Below are 16,273 nucleotides of genomic sequence, written 5' to 3'. Positions count from 1 at the left end.
TAACCACATTATATAAATTGAAGTCATAGAACCACCAAGGCATTGCTTAAAACTTTGACAATATTAATTTAATTACCTAATCTTTAACCAAATAAAATAAAAATAAGAAGATTAATCCAGTTAATAAGCTGAAAATTTAATCTGGTTAGACTTTTAAAGATACCAATCAAATGATAGCATTTCAAATAATATTTTTGAAGGTGATATCAATCAAATGTTAGCATTACAAATTAAATAAACTATTGGGTAGTAAAATAGGCTTAATCTACTGAATAAAAAGGGGGGAAAAAGAAAAAGAAAAAACTATCCTAGATTCCCATTTCACATCTTTTTATTTTTACAATAACAAAGAATAAAGTGCAGAATTTTCTTTTATTGCAAAAGCGAGAAAAATAAATTGAAAAAGAAAAGAAAGTACTCCATAATCTGTAAGTCAAAGAAATAATTTTTTTTTTTTTTTCTTGACAATAGTTAGTAGTTAGAGATACTTAACTTCACCACCGCACCTTAAATAAATAATTATTCATTAAATATGTTTGTGTGCACTTATGTGATATATCATCTGATCTCTTTTACTCTTATCCTTTTATTTTAGTTAATTGAGTTAATTTATTTACTTGCACAAATAATTCTCTCTGTTTTTGGGAATTCATGACTCTCACAAATTAAAGAGATACGGTTCCCAAAGAAACACTCTTTTTGAGACGTATGGAGTATTTTTTTAAGATAAAAAAAATCACGAGAAATTATTAGATGATCCCGCATCATTAACACTTGATGGACCAGTTAAATACAGACTTTCGGATTGAAAAAAGGCCTCATAAGAGTGTATTAATAAATTATAAAGTTTCATGATGAGAAAATTTGCATTAAATTAGTTCACCAAATATCAAATATATTAGGACCATCTAATAATTTCTTAAAAATCACAACAAACTATTGCTCAATCACATTAGTATTATTACCCGTAAATTATATACCTTCGCTACGTGTTCCCAATTACAACTCCAATTTATTTTATATAATTGTAAGTACACATGCATGCCCGAGAATAGTCAACTTCATTACTGGCTCATCATCAAACCCTTAATCCTTGAGTAAACCCTAAAAAATGAGAGAACGCACAATGAATCAAAGTGTAATAAATAGTGTATAAAAGTGAGCAAGTGCCATTTGAATTTTTGAAATGTGAGTGGTGCATAAAATTTCACTTTAGTCTTCTTTAATCCATTCACTATGGTCCACCACTCACTCACTCGTATTCTTCTTCAACACACACTTTCTCTCTCATACACTTTTTATTTATAACTTTGCTTCTTCTCAACGTTCGGTAGCCAATTTCATATTTTCAATTAATTAATCAATTAAATAATAATAATTATTTAATTTATTTTTAATTAATTAATCAATTTATAATTAGTTAATTTTTATTTACGGATTAATAAAATGTAAAATATATCTCCAAGACTCACAGCTTATAGTGCAGAGAGAGAGAGAGTGTGTGGAGAGAGAGAGAGAGAGAGAGTGGGAGAGAGAGTATGCCCACCATGAACAGTTGTCTTTCGTCGGCATCACCTACAGAAATTTGAATCCCCGTTGTCTCTGTTGTTTTATAGAGAGAGAGAGAGTCACTGTGTGCGTGTGAGAGAGAGAGAGAGAGGTGGGCAGTTACAGATGCTCTGGAAATGGGGAAAGTCGAAGAACAACTACATCTGCAGCGGCAGCAGATTGAGGGGAATCGAACTCGCTCTACAATCTGCTGCGAGAGTTGTTCGGTGGGTCTGTCTAGAATCGGTCGGCAGTTCAATGTCAAATGCGCCGTCGTTTTGATTTTCAGCGTGTGTGCGTTCCTGTCTGCTATATTTTGGGTCCTTCCTCGTCACTCGAGACAGTCCGGGTTCGATGCCATAGAGGCAGTCAAACTTAGTGGTAAGTTTATTTGCCTTGATTTTTATGGTCTCAAATTTACGTGTTATGCAATTAGAGTTTTTATCGATGATTTGGGATTAAAGATACCTTATTTCACCCTTTTGTTTTGTAATTAGGGTTTTCTGATGATTTGAGAAAGTGGGTATGTGATTTTTCTTTTGGGTATTTCTACAGTTTGTTGCTTTTTTATTTTTTGAAAATTCTGATGTTTATGGTTAATATATTTATGCTGTTTAGCCTTCTTGTTGTGTAATTAGGGTCTTCTAATTTATTTAGCAGATGGATCCGTGGTATTTCAAATGTTAATCTTGTTACATATTTAGGGTTTCTGATGTTTCAGACGGATGCTAGATTTAAACTTCTGATGCTTTGAGAAATAAGTATGTTGACTTTCACCGTGTAATGGGTTTTTGAAGGGTTGTTCCTCTTCTTGTTGATCATTTATGATATTCTTTTTCCCCAAATTTTTTATTATTTTTTATTCCTTCAATACTGTTACTGTAATCAGTTTTCAGTTTGTGCAAGTTTTTAGCCTTTTAATGAGTTTGAATGAGGGATTTTCTCATTTTGCTAAATTTATTATTTTAGTGTACTTTAATAAATATGGGATTTATTTATAGTTTAACATAGAAGGCCCATTACAAGTGTCACAAAGTAAAAATAGGCATTTCTTCAACTCTGAAGCAATTTGTCAGAGTTTCTTGGTACCAATTGATTGTGATTAGAGCTTGCATGGTTGAGAGAGAATGCAAAATAGAAACAGTTGTGTCCAGGACAGCTCTGTTATATAACAATTGTTATTTTTGTTGGATGTTTAGATTTGATAAAAGGGGAACTTTTATTCGAATGTTACTTGGGGTATTGCTTTTTGTAATGTCCAGATAATAATTAAATAAGTTGGTTGGTAGAACTGGTTGAACAACTTGCTTCTTTACAATCCAAAACATTTTTAATAGTGGAGTGTTGAGTGCTAGACTTGTGGTTCTTATTCCATATCTCACAGCTTCCTCATTAATTATGTAAGCATTTGAGGACACATTTTTACTAAACCGTGGAAGTACAAGGCTTGTATGGCTGTTAGAAAACTGATATTTGAGGGATGTGAAGGCAAAACTTATCCTTGACCTGCGTATAGCAATTTCAGTCAACAACCTTTTCCTAAAGTGTGGGGAGCATAGGGCTTGTCTAGGTGGCAGAGAGCAATTCCATATAATGGAATTTCGCTAAAGGCAATATGCATGTTGGCTGTATACTTGCCAATAAAGGAAAGGGGTTGTGAGGAAGTGCGCGGGAGGGAGGTAAGTAATCAAGAATCATTAAATTTTTTGAAAAAAGAATTGAACATTGGTCAGTGATGTTGAAGTTATGCAATTGTAGGCAACAATATAATGCTATCACAAGTTTATTGTCAGGTGCAAACAGCAGCATTGAAATTCTATGGTCGATTTGGTCAGGTAGACTGCCAACCATCCAGTTTGTGAGAGGTAGACATTTGTTAAAGTGAGTAAAAGAATCGGGAATTTTTCTTCTCTAGACTTCTGATATGTAAGCAATGTGTTTATGATTCATTATCGATAGTGAATTGTAATTTGTATGAGCCAAATCTTTTACTACTCTGTCAGATATGACGAGAAATTCTATATTCTTTGCATCTCTGAGGCTATTCTGCTCAACAGTGACAGGGAGATCCAGATCTAAAACTCTATAGGGAGTGACATAAATAATCAAAAACTAATATGTTAATAAATATACATATATAATTCAAAGCTGGAAAATCGATGGCCAGGTGTAAATTAGCTTGGAATATACTGGTATAGTGATTTTGACATGCATGGTTGAAACTTGGAAGTGGATGCGAATTCTCGAAAACAGTTTTGTTATCTTTGCACCGGATAGTTGGGAAAACGCTTCGTTGAGATGAGGATTATCTTTGCACCGATTATGTTTTTCACCAATTGTGTCAGTGGTGCTATCTCTAAATTTTAATTTAGGAGCACATGTTACGTTCTCATTGTGGAAGATAAGTCATATAACAAGTTTGTGGCTCCTGGGAGAGAATCTCTCTCATGTAGTTGAATTAATAAATTTTTGGTAATTAAGCAAATGCATATTTTTGTTCTCTTTGACTTCTGATTTGCAAACACTTAAGTCATTTCCTTCTTTTTCTCAATTAAGTAATTATTTTCCTCCATTAATAATAAAATATTGAGGTTGTGAGATTGTATGTAATATCAGTTTATGCTCTTATACACGCAACATACTGACAAACATGTAAAGATTGTGCCAGTTGTTTGGAGCATTGAATTGGCACAGTTGCTAGAACCTTGTTGTTTTGAGACATTAACGAACTGTTTTGTTTAAGGGAAGGGAAAAAAAAAATATTAGAAGTCTTATTTGTTCCAAAGACTGGTTCACTAACGAAAGAGAAGTAGAGAAATTGAACTACTTGGAGAGAAAATCTCTCTGCAGGTGCACAAAAACTTTAATATCATAAGTGAGTTTATGTAGGGAGAAGTTCAACATTGTAGCCTAAGAAACCATCACGTATAGAAGAATTTTGATGATCTCCATCCTCCCCTTCCATTCCTTTCTATTCATTTCTTTTCCACAACAAACAAATGAACTTTCTTTAGTTTTCCCTTCTCTCTCTTCGCTTTTCCTCTAATTTTTTTTTTTTCCTTATCAAAATAAGGAACCAAACTTTGTCTTATTGGATTGTAAAAAATGCTTAATTTAGGGACTATTGATTGAAAATGCTCTTATGCAGTTTCATTCCTAGTTATGTACTACAATTTTACCCCTTCATTTAAAGACAAATAATCGCTCGATCAAAAGGATAAATTGAACACTACAACGAGGATATGATTATTGAGATCATGTGGCCCAAATTTTGTTTCGGTCTGGGTCTTTTTGCGATCGGTTGTGACCAGAAAATGAAAAAATAAATAAAAATTGACACATTTCTCTCTTGCGGGTCTTGGACTTTGTTCAGGACTCTCTTGTAGCACATAAGAATGTTTAGGGTTTGAAATGGGACATGAGAGGACACTGAAAACTGCATAAAGAGAGTGTGTGTGAGAGAGAGAGGGAGCTAGGGTTTGGGGGCTGAAACTTGTAATCTTCTGATTTTCGCATAGTGATATATTTTGCCAGATCTTCACTGTGGATGTACGCTTTATGTCGAACCACGTAAATCTTTATTTTTTTGTGTGTCATCTTGATTGTGTTCTTGGTTCGCGGTATTTGTCACAACTATTATCAATCCACTAAATTCATTTTAATTGGAATTTGAAGAAATGTCCATTTTTTTTCCTTTTCTTTTCTTTTGATAGGAAAACAAGTATACCATCACACTCATACACCCACTATTACTCAAATGCAGACTTTAATCCTCTATCTCTGGGAGGAGGAAATACCATTAGGCTATGCCCTTGGTAAAAAAGTTCATTATTAAGAGTTGGACCATTGCAAAAACAAAAAAAAAGTACAAAATAATAATAATAAAATAAAACATGACATCTATCACTACTGATGATCATGGTTATCAAAGGCATGCTTAGGCTGTAAAAAGGCCCGGTCTTGGCTAGCTCTAGTTGAAGCTTCTCAACTTATCACATATGCGACCCTTTAGTTGAGTGAATATAGAGCTATTTGTTGCACTCTTTTTAGTAGACTAATCATTCAATCATATCTTTATCTTTTTCTTTAGTAGCCATCAATAAACATGCTTTGTCATATGACGGTCGCGTTTGATATGTCACTTCTTTTAATCCTATAATATATTTTGCTTTTGAAGTTATTGGGTTAACTACTAACAGTATATGTATTTAGTGCTTGATTAAACATTTATGATCTAGTTGTAGTCTTTTATAATTGTACATTTACAATAGTAATTGATCTAGTTGATGCATATGTTTTTTTAAGGATATATGTGCCCTGATTTAGTAGAATTTTATTTTTATTTTTTAGAAAAAAATTTGACCATTTTTGTAGTGTGTAATTTAAAATATTTCAATTTTACATTAATTTACTTGAATGCATATGAAATTTGAAAAGATGTATGTACCAACACATATGAGAAACGGATATAGACATGGGTATGACAAGATACAGACACGCAGATACGAAAATCTCAAAAATAAAAATAAAAAGGGACATTGGTATGCGTCAATAAAATAATATATAATTATATATACAAAAAATCTATATTGTTCTCATTTATCCACATTATCATGTATACAATCTGGTGTTGTTCTTGTTTTCTAAAATATTGTATTAATTTTATGTTAACTTATAATATGTTTTGAAATTGCATCGGTATATTTTATTTTTTTTTAAAAAAATTGCAAAACTACGCCCATGTCACCGAAGTGTCTTAAATGTGCCCCCACAATGTCCTTGTTGTGTGTCCTACCAGGGAAAAAAATAAATTCAATTGAGCCATGTTGGACGTGTCCGTCTGCGTGCCCCATGCATACTCATGCCCTAGAGGAGTGTCCATGCTTCCTAGTTGCTAATCCACTGAGTTGATATGCGGAAAAAATTTCTTATTTCGATGTTCACTAGTTTGTGTTGCATATTTAATTTTTATATTTTTCAATATATCTGATATGAAACTATGTCATGTGTGCCTTAATTTGCTCATGCCCACACCTTGTGTTATGCCATGTGCTTAGGCTATTGGAGATTTTGGCATCTTAGTGCTTCTTGAGCTGTCAATAAATTTGTTGATGGCATAGGATCAGTTTTAGTATTTCATGAAATAATGCTGATGCGAGTATGCAAGTTTTACCATCTCTTGCATGATTTTCTGTCATGTCTTTAATGGGCCACTTTAGGAAACTTAATTTGTACTTGCATTGTATATAAATTTAGATTGAGAATTTAGTTTGATGGAATATCCAAACACTCCTTAACTTACTGGCGTGGGCTAGTTGCGATAAAGATTGTCAATTTCCCAAATCCCAACTGCTTATTAATTAAGCCAATTATTTGTGAATAGATTTGCCGTCATGTTAATGTTCCTGCATAGCTTAATCTTTAGGGGATATTGTTAACCATTTTTTTTTTTCCTGTTCTGTGCTGAGTGAATCTTGTTTTGAACAGTAGTTTCTTCTTGTTCGGTAAAAATATCGGTATTAATTCATTATTGTTTTGATATTAACATTGCATTAGAATTCAAAATTGTTGACTTACATGTTTAGGAAGTTATTGTTTTTGGCTGTTTCCTCTTTTTCAGTTTGATACTGATTCACTGATGAGTGATATATTACATTGTAGTTCAAACAGAGTGACCCAGATGTAAATGCAAATATTTTGAAGGTTAGACCCAGTCCAAGTTTATCCAGCTACTTCAAAAGTGAGAGTTTGGTATTTGTAAACATGTACATCCATCGCCAGTGTGTGTTAAAACTTAAAAAAATAAAAAATCCTGCAAGGTTTCTATATATATTCCCAGATTGTGGGGCCCTACACTTGTTACCAAGTTCACCTTTTAGCTTCAGAACTTGAGTTGCATTTCACTGTCCGAATAATAAAAATATCAGATGCATTAAACAAAACCAGCGAAGGAAATAAATTTGATAGTGAAGCTGGTACAGATCTAGTATTATTCATATTGTCTTTTTTTATCTGAAGTTTGCATTTTCACTTCAAGGCTTTTCTGGAACTGTTTGAGGATTGATATTTTACTTGATCTTACAGAAGTGGTCTTCTGTGTACTGTATTGATATTCGGACTTTTCTTCTTTTTTTATTTTATTTATTTATTTATTTATTTTTCTTAGTTACTTTCTATAATTTATTATTTTTATTAACTTGTTTATTTTAATTTTCTCAGCTACAGTTCAGGCATATTTCAAACTGCAAAAGCCAGTTTCAGTGCTTGTTCCTCACATTGCAAGATTAGAGTATGATATCAATGGGGAAATAGGTGTCCCGTTTACAAAGGTTATTTCAAATTCCTGCTTTTATATAATATTTATATTCGTTTCCATTAACTTCCGAGTGGAATGAAAGCATCCTAATAAGCAAATTTTTTCAAGCAGGTTGCTGTCCTATCTATGCACCGAGCAGGTGCATCTAACTTGACTGATGTTATTTTCGGTGTTCTTTCTGATCCAATGGATTCCCGAATAAATTCAGTGTCGTTAAGTGTGCTGAAGTCGTCGTTGATAGAGCTGTTCCTTGAGCAAATTAATTTGACTTTGTCAACTTCAATTTTTGGGCAGCCATCTTCATTTGAGATTTTGGAGTTTCCTGGAGGAATTACTGTAATTCCTCCTGAGCAATCTGCTTCCATTTGGCAGATACCCCAGATCCTTTTCAATTTTACTCTTTATAATTCTATATATGAAATAAAGGAGAATTTTATTGAGTTGAAGGAACAGCTGAAGTTGGGGTTGCATCTGAGGCCTTATGAGGTATAATTTATGTTTAAGAAACATTCTTGTACATTTCACTTTAGAGTATCAATTTGGTTTCTGGAAATGTTCCACAATATCATAATCTGGACAATTTTTATGTGTGATTGCCATCACTTCAAAAAATTATAATATAAATTAAGTGATCCAATATTATTCACAAAATATCATATCCTTTTCAAGAATTTGTTTACTTACAGTTCTTGAAGACAGCTTAGCATTGAAACTTTCATTTATATTTTATATTGCAGAAGGTACCTGCAAAAAGAATTTCTTAAGAAACATAATTACTCTACCCGCTTGCTCCTCTTTTCCTTATTACCATTAATACAGAGTATTTTTTTCAAATTCAGTATATGTACTGCTTTATTTATTTATTTATTTATTTTTATTTTTATATAGTGGCTATTTTTGTTGTCTTCTTCATGGTTCATCCACCAGAATAGTGGGTATGATAACTGGGTAAATAATTTTCGGTACAGATTTCCCAAATTCCTAATTATTCTATGGACCAATATGATGGTTTGAGATCCTAATATTAGAGTGTGCTTCAGTTTATTTATTTAATCAGTTATTGACACCCCTTACATAATATGTATTTCTCTATATCGTGTGGTAATGATTTTGTTTTGCATGCAGAATGTGTATGTGCAGGTGACAAACAAAAATGGGTCAACAAGAGCTCCCCCAGTCACAGTTCAGGCTTCGGTTACGTCAGACCTGGGAATTCTTCTGCCACAAAGATTGAAGCAATTGGCTGAAACAATCACAGGGTCTCCTGCAAAAAATCTTGGCCTCAGTAACTCTGTTTTTGGTAAAGTTAAGGAAATCAGATTATCTTCCTTTCTCAATCGTACACTTGATGCAACCCCACCAACTCCTTCTCCTACTCCAGCTCCTGCTCCATCTCCTGAGGAAAATGACTATGCAGAACCCTCTATTTCCCCATATCCTTCTCATTCTCCATCTTATTCGCCAGTTCCCTCACCTAATTTTCATCACTCGCCACCTTGTTTAGACTGTGATGCTTCTTCGCCGTCTGATGATGACTTCCCATATGCACCGAGACCGGAAAATGGGCCCTGCCCCTCTTTACCTCCGATTTCAAGTTCTCCTGCACCTTCAATTATAAATACACATTCCCCTCGCTCTAGTCCACATTGTGGTTCCACAGTTCCACTAAGCCCCTCACCAGCATCTCATTCTAACCCAACTGCACCTACATTTTCACCTCTGGCTTCTGCTGCATATCCACCTTCCATGGGTCCCCCATCACAGCTGTCCCCAGATCTTTCTCCTTTACCTGCTGTATCCTATGGTTCCAGTCCAGGCCAGGACAAGGGGAATGGGAAAGAGTTATTATCTCCACCACCAGCCTCGCCGTCAATCTCACCATCGCCATCATGTAAGTTGGTACTGCAATCTGTGAATAATGTTTTCTTTATCCCCATTCATCTTAGTAGTTGATTACTTTTTTTAATCTCTGATATAAGTTATTACTTGATGCTTGTTTGAGTTGCAAGTGTTTAGTTTTGGTTAGGAATTGAAGCCTAGATGTTGTGGAAATTATTTTGGAAAATTATGAATCAAGTTTTGATTAAAATGCATATGATTGTTTTTACATAGATATGTGGTAGAAATTACATGTTATTGTATGTTAATAACATGACTTACCGTATCAAGGAACACTAATGTGCTGGTTGATAAATCTGAAAATTAAGTACTGAATATTTTAATAACTCTATTTTAAGTGCTGAAGTTTTAAGTGTTAAATGTAAATTGAGAGATGTTTTTGATATATTTTTTTTGATATTTTAAGTCTTCCTCATTTCATTGTTGAGTAAAATCACTCACTTGATATTATATTATGTTAAGCGGCACTTATTTATTTAATTGATATTTTAAATGCCTTGTCAAACACACTTAATTGGATATCACTTAATCTAATCAGAATTAAGCATTGAATTGCGTCATCGAACAACACCTAAGTAGGGAATGACACAACAGTAATATGATGCTTATGTAAATCATCTCTCATGCAACTAGCATATGTCACTGGTTGGACTGATTATCCTTCTGACAAATATCATGATTCTGGTTATCTGGAGCTAACACAAATGATCCCTAGGCATTGCTCAAGTGTCAAATGTAAAATAACATTTATTTTTATTCTCTCTTTGTATGTGTGTACTTTGTCTGAGGTTTTCTTGGAGGAAGCACGTTCACTTGGAAAGCATAAATGTTCTGTAGACTATAGTGGAAGAGTCATCAAGAAAAATAGTAGTCATGGGATGTTTCTTGATTTCGATCCCTTCAACATTTGTGTGGAGGGACTTGGTGGTAGCAATAGAGCTATTGATGCACTCAGGAGGCCAAGGTTAGGTGTGGATGTACTTCTAGAACCTCAACAGATGAGCCAGAACAAAGCAATAGCAAGGATTTTTTTTTTCCCTCCAAAATTCAACTAAACACACACACACACTCGCTATATATTTTTGCCCCCACCGGGGCTCGAACACTCAACCTCCTCAGAGGAGGAGGGCTTATATCATCTAGGCAGAGCGCATTGGTAATAGAAAGGAAATTGATTACAGAGAAACAACACGTTACGACAACTTATGGTGAAGCAGGTTTTCAAAGTAGTATGTTTGTTTAATAGCTAGGAGAACAAGTTACGGTGAAGCAGGTTTTCAACGTAGTATGTTTGTTTAATAGCTAGGAGAAGAGTGATCTTTTCCGTCTCCTCCTCGGGGCTGGGGAGGAAAATTTGACTTCCCCACCAGACACAAATTTAAGCTTATGTTTTGCAAAACCTGATGCCTAATTCACTAAATTCTTCTTATGTTAGCAATCTGTTTCCAGATGCATTTCATGGCCTTTCTATGGTATATTATGCTTGCTTGGTTTTGAGAACTACGTAGAACTTATTTTTCTTTTCTTTTTTTTTTTTTTTTTTTTTTTTGGACATTCATAGCTAATTAAAACAACTTATACTGGTATCCTTTATTTATTTTATTTTTTCGCAGCTTTTGCGACAGGTCCTTACAAGGAGATCTGGTTATTTGGCTTCCTTGGACTCCTGACATTCCATCTTCTATGTTGGTGATAGTGATAAATTTGCGCATCATACTACAGAAATATAGTTTCCAAGCTTGCTAAGTACAGCAGCTGACAGTTTTGGTCTGGCATAGGATGGTAGAAGCTTTGGTGAAAAAAGTTATTGGGCGCTTTTGATGCGAGCGGTATGGTATATATAATGTACATGAACTGGAGAAAGTTACAGGTCAAAGCCGAAAGATGGCGGGCCTCTCTCTTTTCTACATTATAACATCGCATGAAGACATGGGGTGTTCTTCCCAAAGGGAATAAACTCCTAGAGACGGTAACTGGTTAAGAACTGAATGCTCTCGTGCAGTATTTCAAGGAGAAACCATCTTAGTGTTCAAGTGTAAGATATACAGGTTCTTTTTGAGCATCTGCAATGTGAGGAGGCACAGCAAAGTATGTAACAAAGAAACGGGATTAACTGGTGTTAACAAACACATTGAAAGATATGGGTATATATTTTACATCAAAATCATTGGGAGGCTTGAAACTGAGGATGGTCGAGATATAATTTGATTTTTGTTGTTTAGTTATGATTTTTTGGTATAAAGATACAGTAATCGCCCACAGAGCAAGCCTTGCTGAACTAAAGGGTTAGCACATCACATGCAGCAACGTCATAGTGTGGACTTTTGAAATTTCACTGCTAAAGATGGAGGAAAAATTATATAAAAAATTGTGTTATTTCAGAAAATATGTTTTATCTTTAGGTGCCATAGAACATGTTTATCTTCCCTCTTAGATTTCCTTTTTCCATTTTGGGCTCGGGAGCACACCAAACCTCCCTTCATAATATAAGCTACTCAGGATTCAAATATTGATACATGTTTTCATCAATGTTTTCAAGTAGAATTTGTGTGGTCGAAAATGAAACGAAACCCTAGCCAATGCCTCCATAGGTCAAAAGCTGGCCATAACCAAACTGCTCGATATTTGAATGGGAATATATATATATATATATATATATATATATATATGAAGAAGAAGAAGAAGAAGAAGAAGAAGAAGAAGAAAAGAATATGTATAGTTTGGAAGAACATGGATGTTCAAAAACAAAAAAGAATTCTCAAACAAATAAAATACAGATAATAACATCAGGCGTGGCACACAGTGCTAATATCAAAACTTCAAGTGGGCATCCGAAAGCGACACAGTGGACACAAGTTACTAACTCCGAGCCATTTAACAATGCAATCCCTATGAAAATCATGCAAGCAAGGCATCCGGGTTGCCTCCGAACCAACCAAAAGCTGTTCCAAACATATTACACACTGCATCTTACTATCTGAATTTTTGACTTTCACCTTCTCTAAGCCCTCAATGGATGCCTCGCTAGCCGGCACTCGCCTCGACTCCATTGGCACCATTGTTGTATCTTCGTCTTCGTCTTCCTCTTCATCTTCATCTTCATCTTCTGGACGGCCCACTACATCTATAGACACTTCCATAGGCAATACCATTAAGTTTTTATCAAGATTTTGTTTCACCATAGATTCGGCCGATGGAATGATCCGAGAAATCATGAAAGGCTGAACACGTAAGGGGACACCTAGGTCACACAGCATATCTGATATTGTTGACCATGTATTATTGTTGTTACACGTCAATCCGTCACATGGAACCCAAAATTGCATAGAACGGCACTCTGTCTCTAAGCAACCAATATCGTCGTCGTCCTCCTCCAAATCATCATCGTCGTCCATGAAATCCGACGGAGGATATGTGAACCGGACCTGAAAGTCGGCGTAGAATTGAGTGTATGGTTTTGGGTCGGCTATGGGAATGATTGAAAAGGCCCCAAACCGAGCAGCGCACGAATCGTCAAACGGTGTGTCGCACTCCATTCTTGAACGGAGAGAACAAGAACAATCAAATATCACGACCAGAGACGGTATATATGGGTGATCGGCCAACCGAGGCCGGAGAAGATGATCGGGCGGAGAAAAAGAACCCGCCGTCCAAACAATCTGCGAGCAACCAGAATCGGACAGCAAAACAGCAACCCAATTGCTTGAACGGGGTGAGTAGAGCAAACGACTACGATTACGCTTCTTGCACGGGATGGGGGGGTTTTGGTTTATTTATTTATATAGAAGACAGCTTTTTTTTTTTTTTTTGCAGCTCTTCATTAGATGTCCCTCAGTGTCATGGTGAGCTCGTCCACACCGTATCTTCTCCCACCATTAAATTTGCATCCAGCGGTCAGATCCTGCAGGCGCACCATCTCTCCATGGACCGCGCCGCACCAGATTATCCTCACCATCCACACCTCCACCCACGGCCCAGATCAGCGTGTGCACTGTTCTCCTATGCACACGCCCACACTGGATCCTCATCACTCAAACAAAATCCCCTAATTGAATGCGCCGATACACAGTGCAACAGTGTATATAAATAACCAGTATATATATATATATATATATATTCCAAAAATATGAATATAAATCAAATAAATTCCTAAAAAAAATTCCAGAAAGTGTATAATTAGTAATAAAATTATAGTATTAAATCCTTCATATTATTGCTAACTTCTGTAATAAAAGTTTCATAATAAGACATCATTCTTAAAATATGGATTAAAATAAAATAACAGCTCCTTTTGAAAAGGTCATCCAAGTGGGTTTCACAACACAGATTTTCATAGCCAAATTCTACGGTAAAAAATGTTTAAACGATGTGAACAAATATTTCACAACTTATTTCACAACTCTTTAGAAAAGGATTTGACCAAAGTTTAATTTCATATACAAACATGGCTAGTGTAACGAGGGTCATTTGTCCCACATCAGATAATAGGTAGGTATGCAACACTACCCAACAACTTGAATTTTTTAGTAAATGGGCAAGTACCCACCCATTACAATTAGTATTTGAACCAGACTTAATCCTTGATCCAGCGTCACGCTAAACTACCCTTCCGAAGGGCGTTCGAGTTTGCAGCCCAAGTGACTTGAGCAACGCTTTTTAGGACAAGGGTCATTTGTCCCACATCGGATCGGATCCGGATGTAAAAGTGATTGGGTATGCTCAAATTTATGCCTTAAATCTCTTTAGTGTAAAATATTTTTTAAAATTTATTTATTTATGTTTTTCGGTATTTGGTAATCCTAAATTTAAAAAAAATCTTTCTAGGACAACTAAATAACAGAAAACATAAAAAAATATCTTTTAAAAATTAATGAATAAATTATTTTTATTAGGTTTTAATATTTTTTTATTTGTAAATATTTTACGATAACCAAACACCGAAAAATACAAAAAAAAAATTTCAAAAAATATTTTACTCTCATAGCCTTAAAATGAATGGTGATACATATGACATATGTCACAGTGATTTTGCACATAATAAAATTTTAGTCCAAATTTTCAATATATTTTTCAAAAAATATTTTACATTCGGAGCCTTAAAATAGAATGGTATATAGATGACATCTGTCATGGTGATTTTGCAAAGAATCGAATTGTAGTCAAAATTTTCAATATAGAAAATTCTTTGGCTTTTATTGACTAGTTTTTTTCGAAAATCATTCATACATGATATATTGTTAATTATCTTCGTATTAGCGATAAACTATTAACAGTCTTCCAATATTACATTTATAGAGACAGTGATTGAATGAAAAGGTCTTGGAAGCGTCAAGTATATGACATTGTGAAATTAAGAAATCTTTGTGATGGTTTTTTTTATTTTATTATTATTAAATTTTTAATTTTATTTTCAGTAGCATGTGAATGTTATGGGCCTTTTACAAGGAAACAAAAGATGTTATGCGTTTTGGAAGCGGGTACACTTTTTCTTCCAGATGTCATGGCGGTATGACGCACGTGTTCAAAAATATCTTCATCCTTTTGAATACTTTCATAATATGGTAAGGTGATTTAGTAATTATTCTTCTTAAAAAATAATAATAATAATTCAAAACAATTTAAAATATACTTTTATAAGTAAAAAATATTTTATTATTTATTAGATTGCAGACAAAAATATATTTGACCAAATTTTGGTATATTTATAAATAAAAATAAACAAAAAATTTTGCAACTAACTTTTTTAAGAAAAGGTTTGATAGATTGAGACTTCCACTGGCTTTGATTTTTTTTTTTTTTTTTAAAGAAAGAAAAAAAAAGAGTGGTTTTACTTCTAAAAACAAGTAAAAGTAATTAAAAAAAGAAAAAGAAAAAAAGAGTAGTTTTACTTCTAAAAATAAGTAAAAGTAATAGAACAAATTATACTGACACCGCTTTAGATTAGGTCAAATTTTATATGGGCAAAAATGGTGTTTTAGGTACAAAATGACATAATTACTTATATAACTCATTGTCCCAAAATTAAACCCTCTCTCTCTCTCTTCTTGTCTTACTAACTATATATATATATATATATATAGATATATATCTCTTGGAGATGCGGTGTAATTTCGGATCCAGCAGCGAAATTCATTTTATCCCGAAATAATATTTAGGAACACTAGAAACAAACAAAAATATATAAAAATCAAATATTTAATGAAATTGTGTTCTTGCCTTAATTGTGTATATAGGATATACAATATTTAAATTGAGCAAATTGCAGAAAAACAAATACTAAATAAATAGTGAGGGGCTATTGATTGTGATGTTTCAAAACACGCTTACATTCAAAACATTATCTTTTATTCTAATAAATGTAGCCTGTGTCTCATTCTCGGACTACTTATCATTTTCCACGCTCGCAAGAGAGTTTGTGTATAACAAAACCCTCCTTCCGAACATGCACGGGACAAAGAGACTCAAAGACAATAAATTACAAAAAAAACATGTAATGTAAAAATAACTTTG

The 16,273-nt window shown here is 34.0% G+C and overlaps 2 protein-coding genes across 2 annotated transcripts; one reads left to right on the top strand and one right to left on the bottom strand.

The window, feature by feature from the left end:
* The first annotated feature begins 1,470 nt into the window (after nt 1–1,470).
* LOC132294351 (uncharacterized) lies at nt 1,471–12,176 on the top strand. Its single transcript, XM_059792173.1, has 5 exons — nt 1,471–1,929; nt 7,768–7,877; nt 7,976–8,350; nt 8,990–9,755; nt 11,377–12,176. The coding sequence occupies exons 1-5, from the start codon at nt 1,686–1,688 to the stop codon at nt 11,454–11,456; spliced, it is 1,575 nt and encodes a 524-aa protein (XP_059648156.1). The 5' UTR covers nt 1,471–1,685; the 3' UTR covers nt 11,457–12,176.
* Nucleotides 12,177–12,462: 286 nt separating this feature from the next.
* LOC132294352 (E3 ubiquitin-protein ligase CIP8-like) lies at nt 12,463–13,816 on the bottom strand. The gene has a single exon (XM_059792174.1). The coding sequence runs from the start codon at nt 13,297–13,299 to the stop codon at nt 12,583–12,585; it is 717 nt and encodes a 238-aa protein (XP_059648157.1). The 5' UTR covers nt 13,300–13,816; the 3' UTR covers nt 12,463–12,582.
* Between the last annotated feature and the right edge of the window lie 2,457 nt (nt 13,817–16,273).

This window comes from Cornus florida, unplaced genomic scaffold, assembly GCF_030987335.1.
Source record: "Cornus florida cultivar Cherokee Brave unplaced genomic scaffold, ASM3098733v1 CherokeeBrave_3.0.0_Hap2_Chr02, whole genome shotgun sequence".
In the NCBI taxonomy this organism is placed as follows: domain Eukaryota; kingdom Viridiplantae; phylum Streptophyta; class Magnoliopsida; order Cornales; family Cornaceae; genus Cornus; species Cornus florida.
The sequence above is the reverse complement of the archived record's forward strand: the minus strand, read 5'-3'. Positions and strand labels throughout refer to the sequence as shown.